This window comes from Anoplolepis gracilipes, chromosome 2 (genome assembly GCF_047496725.1).
Source record: "Anoplolepis gracilipes chromosome 2, ASM4749672v1, whole genome shotgun sequence".
Classification (NCBI taxonomy): Eukaryota; Metazoa; Arthropoda; class Insecta; order Hymenoptera; family Formicidae; genus Anoplolepis; species Anoplolepis gracilipes.
Window position 1 is genome coordinate 4,636,478 of NC_132971.1, and position 22,832 is coordinate 4,659,309.

Here is a 22,832-nt window from a genome sequence, read left to right on the forward strand (position 1 = left end):
TTTTCGATATTGTTGCTGGAAAAGAAATGTATGCGATCATCATATTTTAATAATAATGATAATATTGAATTGCATTATATAAATACATAAATGCTACGTAATGAAATATATCATACATATAATACATGTAATCAGAAATAAAAAAATATTTGTGTTACAAATAATGTACGAATATATGTATATAAAAATTATATTAATTATAACAAGTCCTATAGAAGTTTTGCACAAATGATAATTGGCAAATAGTTTTTTTATATTTAGTCAATGGTGTTAATGTACCATTTATACATACATATGACCGCTTATTTACTTCATCATCGTGAATGTAGAGAGTCAGAATTCTTTGTTCTTCAATGTTAAGAACCTCAACACATTGGGTACGACCTTTTATCATCATTATACGAGGTTGCGTGTGTACATAATTTAGGAATATAAATTTTAACCAGTGGGTTGCATATATCACGTAAAATTAGCGGTGAACACGTGTAATTAGTTTCCCTGACGTATAATTACCACAAGATAAAGCTTACGCGGAACATCATGAAAACTGGACACTGCGTTTCCTAATTACTCTAAAAGATGTTCGTAGACGACAATAAAAAATTTTGCTTTTGCAGGAATATAAAAATAAAGTGACTAAAATATATTTATTTTTGTGTAATTATATATAATGATATTTATTTTACTTGATTCTGATTTTTTAGAACTCTAATTTAGCGTAATAACGTGATTAATTATTCAATGAATACTCTTCATTTATTTATTATTTTCTAGCCAAAACTGATGAGGAAATAAATCTTTACGTTCTTTCTATTTATATATATACATATACTCGTCATTAAACATATATACGGTAAAAAATTTTGTGTTAAATTTAACACATTTCTCGTGTCCCAATTTAGCCAATCTAATTTTAATGTTAACAGAAGGCAAATATGTAAACAAATAACAGAAATAATATGTAAAAAATTAACACAAAAATGTGAATTAGTGCAAGATTTACTTGTTAATTGTGTTGTTTTAACTCTTAGAAACGGTGAATATTAACTCAATGTAAAAAAGTTAAAATAATATAACGCCAGTATGTTATATTAACATAAGAGTATGTTAAAAATTTAACACAAAAATTTCTACACGACAAAATTTTAACAAAAATACAAAATGTTTTTTTTACCGTGTATGTGTGTGTATAATCTTAATAATTTGCAATCAAATTATTTATAAAACTAATTAAAAAGAAAATTATTTAGACTTAATTGACATTTAAAAATTGTAAGACTTTATCTACTTTTAACCAGAGAATTTAGACTTTAATTTAAAAATATTCTTATTTAACTTCATGACTTTCTCTTACATTCTCGTTTTGATTTCCTTGAAGTTAATGTAAATATTATTCAATTTAGACTTTATATAAAAGTAGATATATACAACAAAATATGGATTGAATTTATTTATTGTTACAAACTTCCAAACATATACATTATAAAGAATATTATAAAGAAAAGATATTGTTTTTCTTCATTTTGGAGGATTACTATAATAACAATCTCCGAATATACAATGATAGATACATTAACTATTAATTATAATAGAGTAAAGCGATCTACATTGGCCAAATGACAAAGCTAAAATCGCGTTACTTACAATATATTGCAGTGATGTAATATGTACTCATGAACGTTGCAATCTTTTTTGAATTACGGTCGGATAACAGCGAGAATTATGAGCACACGTTTATTTCTGCAATTTTAAAGTTTAGTACGAATATCGAGATATAGTTTACTACATATATCGAGAAATACCTTTATAGTATTGATGAACTTCATAAAACGTATGCATTTTAACATATACAAAATGTATAAAAATAATAAAATACAAAGCATGTAAAACACATAAAAATTTTATATATTTGTTGTATTTCTTTCTTTCTCTATATACATGTACATTATATAGAATTTGATATGAAAATATATAAATTTTTGAAAAGTATGATCGTTTCTCTCTCTCTCTCTTTTTTAAAATGATGAACTATTTGCTTTGTTATTTTATCATACGCATGTTATCTACAAAAAAAGCAAATATTAATGTCTATGTAAATAATTTATTAATAAAACAGAAATGAACACGTCAATATCTTAAATAGTTCGATTTGAATTCAATAATAACTTGTAACTACAATCAATATATATCTGCTTGTTTTACTGTATTTCGCGATTTTTATTAAAACTCACATTAATTTTTACACATTGTCATGTATATGTAACTAAAAATGCATATATTAATTTTCTTGGTCCTTAATTGTTGTACATTTTTTAATAGCATTTGTATTATATGATAAGTTCAACTGAAATAAGAACTGACGGAGATCGTTATACTTTAAAAATCTCAATAGTTCAGTTCGACGCATTTAATATAAAGTAAATTAGAAGAAGTCACAATTCGTAATTCGCAATTCATACAAAACATAATTCGAGTTACAATACAAATTTAAAAAAACATTAAATTATATAATAATCTGCATATATAATTAGTCATTTATTAATAACTACGTACAAGATTGTACTGAGTACAAGCAAGAAATATATGATATTCAGTCAAAAATACAAAATTTTACTTGAATCTAAATTTAGTAAATCTAATTAATCTAATTTAGTGATGTTAGGCGAAGAAATTCTCCATAATCTAATTACAGTATGTATACTCGTATCTGTCTCGATAAATGCAAGTTTACACAGTTGGAAGATTCTTTGTTTTCTTGTTAAAAATTTAAAATTAAAATAATTTATTTAAATAATTTATTAAATAATTTATTTAAAATGTTAAAATTTAACACATTTACTTGTTAATTTGACATATTGCTGTTCTGTTAATTTAAGTCAATTGTTAATATATTAATATAATTGAAAAAAGTGTAAAAATAACACAATGCACATATTTTTAATTTTACATTATAAATATGTTTCGAATTATTAGCGACCGAATTTATTTGTGAAAATTTACACCAAAAACGTTGAGTTTATTCTCTAATATAAGAGTGACTATGTTAATACCATCACTTCTCAACGTGATCTCGACGTGTCTTGACGTGTTTCATATATAACATGTTACATTACATTATAATAATATTAAAGTATCATATATAATATGTTACTTTAACATTATTTTCTGGTTAAATTTTCACACAAAAGTTATGTAAAGCTATCAAATTTATATTTATTTTATATATAATAGTAACTAATCTTATGTTAAAATATAACATAATATTAATGTTATTATTTAATATATGTATAATATGTTAAATTAACAGAAAAATTTCTGTGAATTGTACGGGACATGCAAATTGTGTTAAATTTAATATAAATTTTCCAACTGTGTAAATATGGAACGTTGTGTATTTTTGGTATTTACATATATATTTTATTTTATCAATCATATATATTTATATATATAATATATATACATATATATGTATATATATGTATATATAATATATACATATATTTATATATAAATATATATAATATAAAATTAATAAAATATATTTTCTTTTTATGAAAAAACAGTTTACATTTACTTTGAAATGTTCAAGTTTCGAGAAGATTTTCTTTCTTTTGTATTATATCAAATTACCCATTCATTTTGTTAACCTTGTTTGTAGTTTAATAAATCCGTGTATTTTTATTATCCCATATTAGTAACTTCATATTCGAGAATTTTTCTAGAGATTTTTCGATAGTAAATATTCTTTTAATGAATAACTATTATTCATCGTGAAGGATATCTTATCCACCCTAAAAGATCAAAATATTTCTGTTCTTGTATGATTCTTCTTCTTCAATTTGTATAGGTTGCATACATATGTTTGTACACATATTGTAAATACATACATATATATATATATATATATATATATATATATATATATATATATAATATAACAAACGTAGTAAAGATACAAATACAATCATACAAGATTTTTCGGAAATTAGTGATCAAATAGAAATATATGCTTTTTATTGAAAAAATGAGTAATACAAAATCTTGAATACAGAAATACTTATTGTCCAATTATAAACATTTTTATTTACAAAAATTTAGCAAAAATCTACTTTTCATAAATCTATTTTTCTAACTGAATACCTTTCTGTTCATAAAAATATATATAATACATATTTAAATAAAAAATACCGTAGCTATACACACACGTATGTATGATTGTGTGTACAAATATGTATAAATATATATATATATATATATATATATATATATATATTTAATAGCATATGTTTCTATTTGATCACTCATTTCAGAAAAATCTTATATGATTGTATTTGTATCTTTACTACGTTTGTTTTTAGTAATTTGTAAAAAAATATAATTCTATCCTTAAATAAGTTTTGTATATAATTTATAGACATACTTGTATTTTACTTACCGGTGCTGGAAACCTTACACCATCATTTCTTAAGAGGTCCATAGGAATGTCTCTAGGATCGTCTCTAGGATCGTCTCTAGCATTGTCTCTAGGAACTCCAAACCATTGAGGGAACCAATTTGTTAAGCGGCGCAAAATAACTGGCCGTACTACATTAAGCCAGCTAACATTAAGAATGTTAATAACAAATTGAATAAATCTTTCAAAATTAATAACAAAGAATACAAATATATATTGCAAAATAATGTATTTATTATAATTTTTCCTACAATAATAATAATAAAAGCTTCGATTTACCACATGTATATCCAAAAAAGTGTTAGAATAAAAGGAATTAGAAAGAAAAAAGCATATAATATAATATCGAGTCCCTGCATACTTATTATTACGCTTTCTTTCGATTTATTGTACTGAAAACTACTTCATGTATCGAATTTAGTATGTATATTAGTTGATAATATCATAAAGCCTAAAAAAGTAATTGTTATTAACATTTTAATACATAAATTGATAATTAATTAATTATCAATAATGTTATCAATTTAAAAACACTTTTCGTTGTTTCGTCTCACAAAAATATATTATGCGTTAAATAATATTGTAAATAAAAAAAAATTTAATTTTGATAAATTAATACTTTAAATGTAATTACGTAATAATCTTTTTTAGAATTGAATGTTTTTAATATTATAAATTAATAATTAATAAAAAATAATTATTGATATTAAATTTTTCAAAGATTAATTATTAATAAATCCGCTTATTCAGATTAAAAGTATACTTATATACATACTCATACACATTTATACGCATACATATTTATATACATATATATTGATATACATTAACAGTAAACTATGTTTACTGTTTAAGCAGAAAATTAATCGTAAAAACAGAAAAGATATGCTTTTTAATGATCAATTGTCGATTTGAAAGAAATGTACTTATAATAAAATAAGAAAATAAAAATAAGATATATAAATATAATAAAACAAGCCATGATCAAAAACATTAAAGAGAAACACAGTTTGATTTTAACGAATAAAATGTACCATTGTCTGGTATTTCTGTAATAAATTTTTAGACAGAGGGTATATAATTGTCATAATTAAGAGAGTAACATATTTTTAATAATAAGAAAGAGTGAAGGAAAAGAAAAAAGGTAAAAAAAAGGAAGAAAAGTAAAGAAAAGTAAAAAAGTTAAATCAAGGGAAATTTAAGTTAGTATATAAATTAGATTGTAGAAGTTGTGTGTCAGCCATAACATATAATGCAAATGTTAAAATTACTGTATTATTATATGTGACAATTATTATTAATATGATAATGTATATATGTATAATTGTTAATCCTAAGAAAAATTAATAATTTTTATTTATTTATTTAGTTACAACATAAGAATTAAATATTTCTAGGAATTAAATATCTATAAGATTTAAAATGTTTGAAAATAATAATACTAACAACGTCAAGGAAAAAGGCAATATGAGTTTTAAATAAAAAAATTTGAATTTTTATTTGCGTCTTTACATTCTACGCTGGCCTTATATAATTTTTCTGTTGATATTATTAGTTTTATTTAAGAGCCTTATAAATTATTATTTTTTAACAATAATAATGTAAGCTCGCTTTCTAAATTTGTATGAAAATCCTCGAAGGACAATATGTTTATGTTTGTTATTAATGCTTTATAAGGTCACAATTGAAATAGCTTTCAATGTTTCTCTGTATGCTCTCGATAAAATTAATAATTTTTTTCTTTTTACTTTTTTGTCAATAAATCATTATTAAGTAGTCGTCAATAATCATTAATATAAGAATTAATGCTAAGTAATTTTACGAACAATTATAATGAGACCTTTTAATTAATATGACACAAATTAAGATATTTTCTCATATTGTCCTTCGAGGATTTTTACACAAATTTAGAAAGCGAGCTTACATTATCGTTGTTAAAAAATAATAATTTATAAGGCTCTTAAATAAAACTAATAACATCAACAGAAAAGTTATATAAGGTTATATAAAGCCAGCGGAGAATGTAAGGATTTTAAATAAAAACTCAAATTTTTGTATTAAAAACTAATCGATCCTATTTTCTGATTGATTTTGATCGATGTATATGTATGTGCTATAATGTCTAAGACAATAACATACAATTATAATAGCAAAATATTACATACTTTAATTAACATAAGTGATAGTTTCTATATAAACATTTATGATAGTTAATTCATAAATGACGAGGTAACCGAGTCTATAGAATTTCAAACAAAAATTCAACGTATATAAAAGTTGCAATAAACCCATACTGATTTTAAATATATCAAAATTAAAAAAGATAATAAAATAATTGCAAAAACATGATATTAAAGAAAAGCTCGACATATTAAGCAATATACATATACTAGGATGCTAATGATTAATTTTATAATATTGATTAATATACCTAGTATTAATTTATCTTTACCAGCTCCGCGATCCAAGTAGTTGTTTTCACTTTCTTTATTTCACACGACAATGACATATCGACACGAAAGCGGTGACTTATATATTGTCTCTGAATATAAAAACAACACTGTCTCTCTTTCTCTCTCTTTCTTTCTCTCTCTGTTTTGTAGAATTGATCTATTTGCCTCAATCTTATTGCTCTTTTGATATTTTATAAAATTGCGAAGAAATATCAAAATATTAATTATTCGAAGACAGACATAATTTACATATCTCTAACTGCAAAATCTTATGTTATTATATAATATTAATATCTAATCAATGCTATTTAGAACTCTTTTAATTTATACATATATTAAATGTAAATATTATTTAATATTTAATTTAAAAAATTTTTTCCACTTTGCATAAATTCTAACAATAATTGTGTGCAACAAATTAACATAAGATGATTTATTTATTTTTTTATCGGTTAACTTTAACTTTGGTTTAAAGTTATATTTTGTCTCTTTCAGATAAATTCAAAAAAAGGAGATAATTTGAACCGAGGTTAACTGACATTGGTAAATCGACTTTAAGAGAGAAAAGGATAAGAAAGAAAAATAAAGAAAGGAGAAAAAAAAAGAAGTGAGAGATAATGAGAAACAGAGAAAGAAAAAAAAAATGAGAAGTACCTGTGATCGGAATAAATCAAAACACGTTCGAGAGTTAATTTGAATGATGAAAAGTCAACTCAATGTATCAACTGGATATCGAAATTAACTTAGTACGAGAACATCTATTTGAAATATTTCATCTATTGTCAGATACAATAAAAAAGAATAAAATATGTCAATGATATATTAAGATTTTTTTTTTAAATATATGTATGTGACATGACAGTTTTAGTATTAAATTTTATTTCGTTAAATTAATTTTTTTGCTTTTCTAATTTAAGAATTTTGTGTAGGTAAATTGTACGTTTCAGATACCGCATTATAAAAATATTGAATTTAATATTTCATTGTGTGTCATTTACGTCAGATAATAAGATGTAAGTCCCACTTTATTCATTTTACATTAATTTTTATAATAAGTTTTGAAATGATACGGAAATTTTGAATACTATACAGATCTTTTTTTCTTCGGGATATTCTGTTCCTTTGTTAATGTAAATATTATTCAATTTTGATTTTATATAAAAGTAGATATATGCAACAGATATATACAACAAAAATTGGATTAAATTTATTTATTGTTATAGACTACTTCCAAACATATACATTATAAAGAATATTATAAAGAAAAGATATCGTTTTTCTTCATTTTGGTGGAATACTATAATAACAATCTTTGAATATACAATGATAGATACATTAACTATTAATTATAATAGAGTAAAGCGATCTACATTGGCCAAATGACAAAGCTAAAATCGCGTTACTTACAATATATTGCAGTGATGAAATATGTATTCATGAACGTTGCAATCTTTTTTGAATTACAGTCGGATTACAGCGAGAATTATGAGCACACGTTTATTTCTGAAATTTTATAGTTTGGTACGAATATCGAAATATTCCTAATTACTCTAAAAGATGTTCGTAGACGACAATAAAAAATTTTGCTTTTGCAGGAATATAAAAATAAAGTGACTAAAATGTATTTATTTTTGTGTAATTATATATAATGATATTTATTTTACTTGATTTTGATTTTTTAGAATTCCAATTTAGCGTAATAACATGATTAATTATTCAATGAATACTCTTCATTTATTTATTATTTTCTAGCCAAAACTGATGAGAAAATAAATCTTTACGTTCTTTCTATTTATATATATACAAATACTCGTCATTAAACATGTATATACGGTAAAAAACTTTGTGTTAAATTTAACACATTTCTCGTGTCCCAATTTAGCCAATTTAATTTTAATGTTAACAGAAGGCAAATATGTAAACAAATAACAGAAATAATATGTAAAAAATTAACACAAAAATGTGAATTAGTGCAAGATTTACTTGTTAATTGTGTTGTTTTAACTCTTAGAAACGGTGAATATTAACTCAAAGTAAAAAAGTTAAAATAATATAACGCCAGTATGTTATATTAACATAAGAGTATGTTAAAAATTTAACACAAAAATTTCTACACGACAAAATTTCAACAAAAATACAAAATGTTTTTTTACCGTGTATGTGTGTGTATAATCTTAATAATTTGCAATCAAATTATTTGTAAAACTAATGAAAAAGAAAATTATTTAGACTAAATTGACATTTAAAAATCGTAAGACTTTATCTACTTTTAACCAGAGAATTTAGACTTTAATTTAAAAATATTCTTATTTAACTTCATGACTTTCTCTTACATTCTCGTTTTTATTTCCTTGAAGTTAATGTAAATATTATTCAATTTAGACTTTATATAAAAGTAGATATATACAACAAAATATGGATTGAATTTATTTATTGTTACAAACTTCCAAACATATACATTATAAAGAATATTATAAAGAAAAGATATTGTTTTTCTTCATTTTGGAGGAATACTATAATAACAATCTCCGAATATACAATGATAGATACATTAACTATTAATTATAATAGAGTAAAGCGATCTACATTGGCCAAATGACAAAGCTAAAATCGCTTTACTTACAATTTATTGCAGTGATGTAATATGTACTCATGAACGTTGCAATCTTTTTTGAATTACTGTCGGATAACAGCGAGAATTATGAGCACACGTTTATTTCTGCAATTTTAAAGTTTAGTACGAATATCGAGATATAGTTTACTACATATATCGAGAAACACCTTTATAGTATTGATGAACTTCATAAAACGTATGCATTTTAACATATACAAAATGTATAAAAATAATAAAATACAAAGCATGTAAAACACATAAAAATTTTATATATTTGTTGTATTTCTTTCTTTCTCTATATACATGTACATTATATAGAATTTGATATGAAAATATATAAATTTTTGAAAAGTTATGATCGTTTCTCTCTCTCTCTTTTTTAAAATAATGAACTATTTGTTTTGTTATTTTATCATACGCATGTTATCTTCAAAAAAAGCAAATATTAATGTCTATGTAAATAATTTATTAATAAAACAGAAATGAACACGTCAATATCTTAAATAGTTCGACCGATTTGAATTCAATAATAACTTGTAATTACAATCAATATATATCTGCTTGTTTTACTGTATTTCGCGATTTTTATTAAAACTCACATGAATTTTTACACATTGTCATGTATATGTAATTAAAAATGCATATATTAATTTTCTTGGTTTTTAATTGTTGTACATTTTTTAATAGCATTTGTATTATATGATAAGTTCAACTGAAATAAGAACTAACGGAGATCGTTATACTTTAAAAATCTCAATAGTTCAGTTCGACGCATTTAATATAAAGTAAATTAGAAGAAGTCACAATTCGTAATTCGCAATTCATACAAAACATAATTCGAGTTAATACAAATTTAAAAAAACATTAAATTATATAATAATCTGCATATATAATTAGTCATTTATTAATAACTACGTACAAGATTGTACTGAGTACAAGCAAGAAATATATGATATTCAGTCAAAAATACAAAATTTTACTTGAATCTAAATTTAGTAAATCTAATTAATCTAATTTAGTGATGTTAGACGAAGAAATTCTCCATAATCTAATTACAGTATGTATACTCGTGTCTGTCTCGATAAATGCAAGTTTACACAGTTGGAAGATTCTTTGTTTTCTTGTTAAAAATTTAAAATTAAAATAATTTATTTAAATAATTTATTAAATAATTAATTTAAAATGTTAAAATTTAACACATTTACTTGTTAATTTGACATATTGCTGTTCTGTTAATTTAAGTCAATTGTTAATATATTAATATAATTGAAAAAAGTGTAAAAATAACACAATGCACATATTTTTAATTTTACATTATAAATATGTTTCGAATTATTAACGACCGAATTTATTTGTGAAAATTTACACCAAAAATGTTGAGTTTATTCTCTAATATAAGAGTGACTATGTTAATACCATCACTTCTCAACGTGATCTCGACGTGTCTTGACGTGTGCCATAAATAACATGTTACATTACATTATAATAATATTAAAGTAACATATATAATATGTTACTTTAACATTATTTTCTGGTTAAATTTTTACACAAAAGTTATGTAAAGTTATCAAATTTATATTTATTTTATATATAATAGTAACTAATCTTATGTTAAAATATAACATATTATTAATGTTATTATTTAATATATGTATATGTTAAATTAACAGAAAAATTTCTGTGAATTGTACGGGACATGCAAATTGTGTTAAATTTAATTTAAATTTTCCAACTGTGTAAATATTGAATGTGGTGTATTGTTGGTTTTTTCATATATATTTTATTTTATCAATCATATATATTTATATATATATATATATATATATAATATATATACATATTTATTTATACATTTATATATAATATATACATATAATTATATATATATATATATATATATAATATAAAATTGATAAAATATATTTTATTTTTATGAGAAAACAGTTTACCATTACTTTGAAATGTTCATGTTCCGAGAAGATTTTCTTACTTTTGTATTATATAAAATTCCAAATTACTCATTCATTTTGTTAACCTTGTTTGTAGTTTCATAAATCCGTGTATTTTTATTATCCCATATTAGTAACTTCATATTCGAGAATTTTTCTAGAGATTTTTTGATAATAAATATTCTTTTATGAATAACTATTATTCAAAGTGCAGGATATCTGGTTCATCCTATAAAATCAGAATATTTCTGTTCTGGTATGCTTCTTCTTTTTCAATTTGTATAGGTTGCATACATACGTATGTACACATATTGTAAATACACATATATATATATATATATATATATATATATATATATATATATATATATAACAAACGTAGTAAAGATACAAATACAATCATACAAGATTTTTCGGAAATTGGTGATCAAATAGAAATATATGCTTTTTATTGAAAAAATAAGTAATACAAAATCTTGAATACAAAAATACTTATTGTCCAATTATAAACATTTTTATTTACAAAAATTTAGCAAAAACCTACTTTCCATAAATCTACTTGTCTAATTGGATACCTTTCTGTTCATAAAAAAGTATATAATACATATTTAAAAAAAAAATGCATTCCGTAGCTATTCACATACGTATGTGTATATGTGTGTACAAATATGTATAAATATATATATATATATATATTTATACATATATATATATATATATATATATATATATATATATATTTTAATAGCATATATTCTTATTCGATCACCCATTTCCGAAAAATCTTGTATGATTGTATTTGTATCTTTATTACGTTTGTTGTTAGTAATTTGAAAAAAAAAATAATTCTATTCTTAAATAAGTTTTGTATATAATTTATAGGCATACTCGTATTTCACTCACCCGTATTGGAAACCTTACACCACTACTTCTTAGGAGGTCCATAGGAATGTCTCTAGGAACGTCTCTAGGATTGTCTCTAGGAACGTCTCTAGGATTGTCTCCAGGAACGTCTCTAGGATTGTCTCTAGGAACTCCAAACCATCGAGGGAACCAATTTGTTAAGTGGATCAAAATAACTGGCCAGCTAACATTAAGAATGTTATTAACAAATTGAATAAATCTTTCAAAATTAATAACAAAGAATATAAATATATATTGCAAAATAATGTATTTATTATAATTTTTCCTACAATAATAATAATAAAAGCTTCGATTTACCTGTTGTATATCCAAAAAAGTATTATAATAAAAAAAAATAGAAACAATAAAGCTAAACATATAATATCGAATGCCTGCATACTCATTATTACGCTTTCTTTCGATTTATTGTACTGAAAACTACTTCATGTATCGAATTTAGTATGTATATTAGTTGATAATATCATAAAGCCTAAAAAAGTAGTTGTTATTAACATTTTAATACATAAATTGATAATTAATTAATTATCAATAATGTTATCAATTTAAAAACACTTTTCGTTGTTTCGTCTCACAAAAATATATTATGCGTTAAATAATATTGTAAATAAAAAAAAATTTAATTTTGATAAATTAATACTTTAAATGTAATTACGTAATAATCTTTTTTAGAATTGAATGTTTTTAATATTATAAATTAATAATTAATAAAAAATTAAAATTGATATTAAATTTTTCAAAGATTAATTATTAATAAATCCGCTTATTCAGATTAAAAGTATACTTATATACATACTCATACACATTTATACGCATACATATTTATATACATATATATTGATATACATTAACAGTAAACTATGTTTATTGTTTAAGCAGAAAATTAATCGTAAAAACAGAAAAGATATGCTTTTTAATGATCAATTGTCGATTTGAAAGAAATGTACTTATAATAAAATAAAAAAATAAAAATAAGATATATAAATATAATAAAACAAGCCATGATCAAAAACATTAAAGAGAAACACAGTTTGATTTTAACGAATAAAATGTACCATTGTCTGGTATTTCTGTAATAAATTTTTAGACAGAGGGTATATAATTGTCATAATTAAGAGAGTAACATATCTTTAATAATAAGAAAGAGTAATGGAAAAGAAAAAAGGTAAAAAAAAGGAAGAAAAGTAAAGAAAAGTAAAAAAGTTAAATCAAGAGAAATTTAAGTTAGTATATAAATTAGATTGTAGAAGTTGTGTGTCAGCCATAACATATAATGCAAATGTTAAAATTACTGTATTATTATATGTGACAATTATTATTAATATGATAATGTATATATGTATAATTGTTAATCCTAAGAAAAATTAATAATTTTTATTTATTTATTCAGTTACAACATAAGAATTAAATATTTCTAGGAATTAAATATTTATAAGATTTAAAATGTTTGAAAATAATAATACTAACAACGTCAAGGAAAAAGGCAATATGAGTTTTTAATAAAAAAATTTGAATTTTTATTTGCGTCCTTACATTCTACGCTGGCCTTATATAATTTTTCTGTTGATATTATTAGTTTTATTTAAGAGCCTTATAAATTATTATTTTTTAACAATAATAATGTAAGCTCGTTTTCTAAATTTGTATGAAAATCCTCGAAGGACAATATGTTTATGTTTATTATTGATGCTTTATAAGGTCACAATTGCAATGGCTTTTAATGTTTCTCTGTATTCTCTCAATAATGTTAATAATTTTTTTTTTACTTTCTCATCAATAAATCATTAATAATTACTTGTCAATAAACATTACTAAAAGAATTAATAATTTTCAGATAAATTCAAAAAAGTGAGTTAATTTGAACCGAGGTCAACTGACATCGGTAAATCGACTCTAAGAGAGTAAAGGATAAGTAATTTTACGAACAATTATAATGAAACCTTTTAATTAATATGACACAAATTAAGATATTTTCTCATATTGTCCTTCGAGGATTTTTACACAAATTTAGAAAGCAAGCTTACATTATTGTTGTTAAAAAATAATAATTTATAAGATTCTTAAATAAAACTAATAACATCAACAGAAAGGTTATATAAGGTTATATAAGGCAAGGGGAGAATGTAAGGACGTAAATAAAAATTCAAATTTTTGTATTAAAAACTCATCCCTAATCGATCCTATTTTCTGATCGATTTTGATCGATGTATATGTATGTGCTATAATGTCTAAAGACAATAACATACAATTATAATAGCAAAATATTACATACTTTAATTAACATAAGTGATAGTTTCTATATAAACATTTATGATAGTTAATTCATAAATGACTAGGTAACCGAGTCTATAGAATTTCAAACAAAAATTCAACGTATATAAAAGTTGCAATAAACCCATACTGATTTTAAATATATCAAAATTTTAAAAAGATAATAAAATAATTGCAAAAACATGATATTAAAGAAAAGCTCGACATATTAAGCAATATACATATACTAGGATGCTAATGATTAATTTTATAATATTGATTTATATACCTAGTATTAATTTATCTTTACCAGCTCCGCGATCCAAGTAGTTGTTTCCACTTTCTTTATTTCACACGACAATGACATATCGACACGACAGCGGTGACTTATATATGGTCTCTGAATATAAAAACAACACCGTCTCTCTTTCTCTCTCTTTCTTTCTCTCTCTGTTTTGTAGAATTGATCTATTTGCCTCAATCTTATTGCTCGTTTGATATTTTATAAAATTGCCAAGAAATATAAAAATATTACCTATTCGAAAACAGACATAATTTACATATCTAACAGCAAAATCTTATGTTATTATATAATATTAATATCTAATCAATGCTTTTTAGAACTTTTTAATTTATACATATATCAAATGTAAATATTATTTAATATTTAATTAAAAAAATTTTTCCATTTTGCATAAATTCTAAAAATAAGTTGTGTGCAACAAATTAACATTAGATGATTTATTTATTTTTTTATCGGTTAACTTTAACTTTGGTTTAAAGTTATATTTTGTCTCTTTCAGATAAATTCAAAAAAGTGAGATAATTTGAACCGAGGTCAACTGACATCGGTAAATCGACTCTAAGAGAGTAAAGGATAAGAAAGAAAAATAAAGAAAGGAGAAAAGGAAAGAAGTGAAAGATAATGAGAAACAGAGAAAGAAAAAAAGAAATGAGAAGTACCTGTGATTGGAATAAATCAAAACACGTTCGAGAGTTAATTTGAATGATGAAAAGTCAACTCAATGTATCAACTGAATATCGAAATCAACTTAGTACGAGAACATCTATTTAAAATATTTCATCTATTGTCAGATACAATAAAAAAGAATAAAATATGTCAATGATATATTAAGATTTTTTTTTAAATATATGTATGTGACATGACAGTTTTAGTATTAAATTTTATTTCGTTAAATTAACCTTTTTGCTTTTCTAATTTAAGAATTTTGTATAGATAAATTGTACATTTCAGATACCGCATTATAAAAATATTGAATTTAATATTTCATTTTGTATAATTTACGTCAGATAATAAGATGTAAGTCTTACTTTATTCATTTTACATTAATCTTTATAGTAAGTTTTGAAATAATACGGAAATTTTGAATACTATACAGATCTTCTTTTCTTCGGGATATTCTGTTCCTTCGTTAATGTAAATATTATTCAATTTAGACTTTATATAAAAGTAGATATATGCAACAGATATATACAACAAAAATATGATTAAATTTATTTATTGTTATAGACTATTTCCAAACATATACATTATAAAGAATATTATAAAGAAAAGATATTGTTTTTCATCATTTTGGTGGAATACTATAATAACAATCTCCGAATATACAATGATAGATACATTAACTATTAATTATAATAGAGTAAAGCGATCTACATTGGTCAAATGACAAAGCTAAAATCGCGTTACTTACAATATATTGCAGTGATATAATATGTACTCATGTACGTTGCAATCTTTTTTGAATTACGGTCGGATTACAGCGAGAATTATGAGCACACGTTTATTTCTGAAATTTTATAGTTTAGTACGAATATCGAGATATAGTTTACTACATATATCAAGAAACACCTTTATAGCATTGATGAACTTCATAAAACGTATGCATTTTAACATATACAAAATGTATAAAAATAATAAAATACAAAACATTTAAGAAACATATAAATTTTATATATTTGTTGTATTTCTTTCTTTCTTTATATACATGTACATTATATAGAATTTAATATGAAAATATATAAATTTTTGAAAAGTTATGATCGTTTCTCTCTCTCTCTTTTTTAAAATGATGAACTATTTGCTTTGTTATATTATCATACGCATGTTATCTTCAAAAAAAGCAAATATTAATGTCTATGTAAATAATTTATTAATAAAACAGAAATGAACACGTCAATATCTTAAATGGTTCGACCTATTTGAATTCAATAATAACTTGTAACTACGATCAATATATCTCTGCCTATTTTACTGTATTTCGCGATTTTTATTAAAACTCGCATGAATTTTTACACATTGTCATGTATATGTAATTAAAAATGCAGATATTAATTTTCTTGGTCCTTAATTGTAGTACATTTTTTAATAGCATTTGTATGATATGATAAGTTCAACTGAAATAAGAACTGACGGAGATCGTTATACTTTAAAATTCTCAATAGTTCAGTTTGACGCATTCAATATAAAGTAAATTAGAAGAAGTCACAATTCGTAATTCGCAATTCATACAAAACATAATTCGAGTTACAATACAAATTTACAAAAACATTAAATTATATAATAATTTGCATATATAATTAATCATTTATTAATAACTACGTACAAGATTGTACTGAGTACAAGTAAGAAATATATGATATTCAGTCAAAAATACACAATTTTACTTGAATCTAAATTTAGTAAAGTTAATTAATCTAATTTAGTGATGTTAGACGAAGAAATTCTCCATAATCTAATCACAGTCTGTATACTCTTGTCTGGCTCGACATATACAAGTTTACACAGTTGGAAGATTCTTTGTTATCTTGTTCAAAATTTAAAATTAAAATAATTAATTTAAATAATTTATAAATAATTTATTAAATAATTATTTTAAAATGTTAAAATTTAACACATTTACTTGTTAATTTGACATATTGCTGTTCTGTTAATTTAAGTCAATTGTTAATATGTTAATATAATTGAAAAAAGTGTAAAAATAACACAATGCACATATTTTTAATTTTACATTATAAATATGTTTCGAATTATTAGCGACAGAATTTATCTGTGAAAATTTACACCAAAAATGTTGAGTTTATTCTCTAATATAAGAATGACTATGTTAATACCATCACTTCTCAACGTAATCTCGACGTGTCTTGACGTGTGCCATAAATAACATGTTACATTACATTATAATAATATTAAAGTAACATATATAATATGTTATATTAACATTATTTTCTGGTTAAATTTTCACACAAAAGTTATGTAAAGCTATTAAATTTATATTTATTTTATATTAAATAGTAACTAATCTTATGTTAAAATATAACATATTATTAATGTTATTATTTAATATATGTATATGTTAAATTAACAGAAAAATTTCTGTGAATTGTACGGGACATGCAAATTGTGTTAAATTTTCCAACTGTGTAAATATTGAATGTGGTGTATTGTTGGTTTTTTCATATATATTTTATTTTATCAATCATATATATTTATATATATAATATATATACATATATATATATATATGTATATATAATATATACATATATTTATATATAAATATATATAATATAAAATTAATAAAATATATTTTCTTTTTATGAAAAAACAGTTTACATTTACTTTGAAATGTTCAAGTTTCGAGAAGATTTTCTTTCTTTTGTATTATATCAAATTACCCATTCATTTTGTTAACCTTGTTTGTAGTTTAATAAATCCGTGTATTTTTATTATCCCATATTAGTAACTTCATATTCGAGAATTTTTCTAGAGATTTTTCGATAGTAAATATTCTTTTAATGAATAACTATTATTCATCGTGAAGGATATCTTATCCACCCTAAAAGATCAAAATATTTCTGTTCTTGTATGATTCTTCTTCTTCAATTTGTATAGGTTGCATACATATGTTTGTACACATATTGTAAATACATATATATATATATAATATAACAAACGTAGTAAAGATACAAATACAATCATACAAGATTTTTCGGAAATTAGTGATCAAATAGAAATATATGCTTTTTATTGAAAAAATGAGTAATACAAAATCTTGAATACAGAAATACTTATTGTCCAATTATAAACATTTTTATTTACAAAAATTTAGCAAAAATCTACTTTTCATAAATCTATTTTTCTAACTGAATACCTTTCTGTTCATAAAAATATATATAATACATATTTAAATAAAAAATACCGTAGCTATACACACACGTATGTATGATTGTGTGTACAAATATGTATAAATATATATATATATATATATATATATATATATATATTTAATAGCATATGTTTCTATTTGATCACTCATTTCAGAAAAATCTTATATGATTGTATTTGTATCTTTACTACGTTTGTTTTTAGTAATTTGTAAAAAAATATAATTCTATCCTTAAATAAGTTTTGTATATAATTTATAGACATACTTGTATTTTACTTACCGGTGCTGGAAACTCTACACCATCATTTCTTAAGAGGTCCATAGGAATGTCTCTAGGATCGTCTCTAGGATCGTCTCTAGCATTGTCTCTAGGAACTCCAAACCATTGAGGGAACCAATTTGTTAAACGGCGCAAAATAACTTGCCAGCTAACATTAAGAATGTTAATAACAAATTGAATAAATCTTTCAAAATTAATAACAAAGAATATAAATATATATTGCAAAATAATGTATTTATTATAATTTTTCCTACAATAATAATAATAAAAGCTTCGATTTACCAGATGTATATCCAAATTAGTATTATAATAGAAAGAATTAGAAACAATAAAGCAAATAATATAATATCAAATCCCTGCATACTCATTATTACGCTTTCTTTCGATTTATTGTACTGAAAACTACTTCATGTATCGAATTTAGTATGTATATTAGTTGATAATATCATAAAGCCTAAAAAAGTAGTTGTTATTAACATTTTAATACATAAATTGATAATTAATTAATTATCAATAATGTTATCAATTTAAAAACACTTTTCGTTGTTTCGTCTCACAAAAATATATTATGCGTTAAATAATATTGTAAATAAAAAAAAATTTAATTTTGATAAATTAATACTTTAAATGTAATTACGTAATAATCTTTTTTAGAATTGAATGTTTTTAATATTATAAATTAATAATTAATAAAAAATAATTATTGATATTAAATTTTTCAAAGATTAATTATTAATAAATCCGCTTATTCAGATTAAAAGTATACTTATATACATACTCATACACATTTATACGCATACATATTTATATACATATATATTGATATACATTAACAGTAAACTATGTTTATTGTTTAAGCAGAAAATTAATCGTAAAAACAGAAAAGATATGCTTTTTAATGATCAATTGTCGATTTGAAAGAAATGTACTTATAATAAAATAAAAAAATAAAAATAATAAGATATATAAATATATAATAAAACAAGCCATGATCAAAAACATTAAAGAGAAACACAGTTTGATTTTAACGAATAAAATGTACCATTGTCTGGTATTTCTGTAATAAATTTTTAGACAGAGGGTATATAATTGTCATAATTAAGAGAGTAACATATCTTTAATAATAAGAAAGAGTGAAGGAAAAGAAAAAAGGTAAAAAAAAGGAAGAAAAGTAAAGAAAAGTAAAGAAGTTAAATCAAGAGAAATTTAAGTTAGTATATAAATTAGATTGTAGAAGTTGTGTGTCAGCCATAACATATAATGCAAATGTTAAAATTACTGTATTATTATATGTGACAATTATTATTAATATGATAATGTATATATATGTATAATTGTTAATTCTAAGAAAAATTAATAATTTTTATTTATTTATTCAGTTACAACATAAGAATTAAATATTTCTAGGAATTAAATATCTATAAGATTTAAAATGTTTGAAAATAATAATACTAACAACGTCAAGGAAAAAGGCAATATGAGTTTTTAATAAAAAAATTTGAATTTTTATTTGCGTCCTTACATTCTACGCTGGCCTTATATAATTTTTCTGTTGATATTATTAGTTTTATTTAAGAGCCTTATAAATTATTATTTTTTAACAATAATAATGTATGCTCGCTTTCTAAATGTGTATGAAAATCCTCGAAGGACAATATGTTTATGTTTGTTATTGACGCTTTATAAGGTCACAATTGAAATAGCTTTCAATGTTTCTCTGTATGCTCTCGATAAAATTAATAATTTTTTTCTTTTTACTTTCTTGTCAATAAATCATTAATAAGTAGTCGTCAATAATCATTAATAAAAGAATTAATGCTAAGTAATTTTACGAACAATTATAATGAGACCTTTTAATTAATATGACACAAATTAAGATATTTTCTCATATTTTTCTATATCCTTCGAGGATTTTTACACAAATTTAGAAAGCGAGCTTACATTATCGTTGTTAAAAAATAATAATTTATAAGGCTCTTAAATAAAACTAATAACATCAACAGAAAGGTTATATAAGGTTATATAAGGCCAGCAGAGAATGTAAGGATTTTAAATAAAAACTCAAATTTTTGTATTAAAAACTAATCGATCCTATTTTCTGATTGATTTTGATCGATGTATATGTATGTGCTATAATGTCTAAAGAGAGTAACATAAAATTATAATAGCAAAATATTAGATACTTTAATTAACATAAGTGATAGTTACTATATAAACATTTATGATAGTTAATTCATAAATGACGATGTAACCGAGTCTTCAGAATTTCAAACAAAAATTCAACGTATATAAAAGTTGCAATAAGGCCATACTGATTTTAAATATATCAAAATTAAAAAAAATAATAAAATAATTGCAAAAACATGATATTAAAGAAAAGCTCGACATATTAAGCAATATACAAATACTAGGATGCTAATGATTAATTTTATAATATTGATTAATATACCTAGTATTAATTTATCTTTACCAGCTCCGCGATCCAAGTAGTTGTTTCCACTTTCTTTATTTCACACGACAATGACATATCGACACGACAGCGGTGACTTATATATGGTCTCTGAATATAAAAACAACACTGTCTCTCTTTCTCTCTCTTTCTTTCTTTCTCTGTTTTGTAGAATTGATCTATTTGCCTCAATCTTATTGCTCGTTTGATATTTTATAAAATTGCGAAGAAATATCAAAATATTAACTATTCGAAAACAGATATAATTTACATATCTTTAACTGCCAAAAACATATGTTATTATATAATATTAATATCTAATCAATGCTATTTAGAACTCTTTTAATTTATACATATATGAAATGTAAATATTATTTAATATTTAATTTAAAAAATTTTATTTATTTTGCATAAATTCTAACAACAAGTTGTGTGCAACAAATTAACATAAGATGATTTATTTATTTTTTTATCGGTTAACTTTAACTTTGGTTTAAAGTTATATTTTGTCTCTTTCAGATAAATTTAAAAAAGGGAGATAATTTGAACCGAGGTTAACTGACATTGGTAAATCGACTTTAAGAGAGAAAAGGATAAGAAAAAAAAATAAAGAAAGGAGAAAAGAAAAGAAGTGAGAGATAATGAGAAACAGAGAAAGAAAAAAAAAATGAGAAGTACCTGTGATCGGAATAAATCAAAACACGTTCGAGAGTTAATTTAAATGATGAAAAGTCAACTCAATGTATCAACTGGATATCGAAATTAACTTAGTACGAGAACATCTATTTGAAATATTTCATCTATTGTCAGATACAATAAAAAAGAATAAAATATGTCAATGATATATTAAGATTTTTTTTTTAAATATATGTATGTGACATGACAGTTTTAGTATTAAATTTTATTTCGTTAAATTAATTTTTTTGCTTTTCTAATTTAAGAATTTTGTGTAGGTAAATTGTACATTTCAGATACCGCATTATAAAAATATTGAATTTAATATTTCATTGTGTGTCATTTACGTCAGATAATAAGATGTAAGTCCCACTTTATTCATTTTACATTAATCTTTATAGTAAATTTTGAAATGATACGGAAATTTTGAATACTATACAGATCTTTTTTTCTTCGGGATATTCTGTTCCTTCGTTAATGTAAATATTATTCTATTTTGATTTTATATAAAAGTAGATATATGCAACAGATATATGCAACAAAAATTGGATTAAATTTATTTATTGTTATAGACTACTTCCAAACATATACATTATAA

General features: G+C 22.4%; 1 protein-coding gene and 2 long non-coding RNA genes across 25 annotated transcripts in view; 1 reads left to right on the forward strand and 2 right to left on the reverse strand.

Moving 5' to 3' along the window:
* The window catches only part of LOC140675761 (uncharacterized), a 115,375-nt gene extending 96,231 nt beyond the window's left edge, over nt 1-19,144 (forward strand). For 14 of the 22 annotated variants that reach the window (XR_012048462.1, XR_012048457.1, XR_012048453.1 and 11 more), the window contains one exon: nt 12,352-12,520. Coding sequence is in view for 3 of the 22 variants with exons in the window: in XM_072910389.1 (XP_072766490.1) it covers nt 12,352-12,405 (54 nt within the window). In the remaining 19 variants the exon portion in view is untranslated. Of the gene's footprint in view, nt 1-4,414; nt 4,546-7,401; nt 7,545-12,351; nt 12,521-14,224; nt 14,240-19,089 lie in introns of those variants that run through there. The other 8 variants (XR_012048454.1, XR_012048463.1, XM_072910394.1 and 5 more) reach the window with 4 other exon arrangements.
* Nucleotides 1,440-6,978, reverse strand: LOC140675823 (uncharacterized). The gene is made up of 4 exons (XR_012048485.1): nt 6,885-6,978; nt 4,733-4,904; nt 4,436-4,598; nt 1,440-3,791 (listed from the first exon to the last, which is right to left on the reverse strand). It is a non-coding gene; the product is annotated as an uncharacterized lncRNA (long non-coding RNA).
* Nucleotides 16,145-21,682, reverse strand: LOC140675827 (uncharacterized). 2 transcript variants are annotated; one of them, XR_012048486.1, is made up of 4 exons: nt 21,560-21,682; nt 19,393-19,564; nt 19,111-19,258; nt 16,145-18,500 (listed from the first exon to the last, which is right to left on the reverse strand). It is a non-coding gene; the product is annotated as an uncharacterized lncRNA (long non-coding RNA). The 2 variants fall into 2 exon arrangements; XR_012048487.1 differs by having other exon boundaries at nt 21,581-21,665.
* Nucleotides 21,683-22,832: the final 1,150 nt, after the last annotated feature.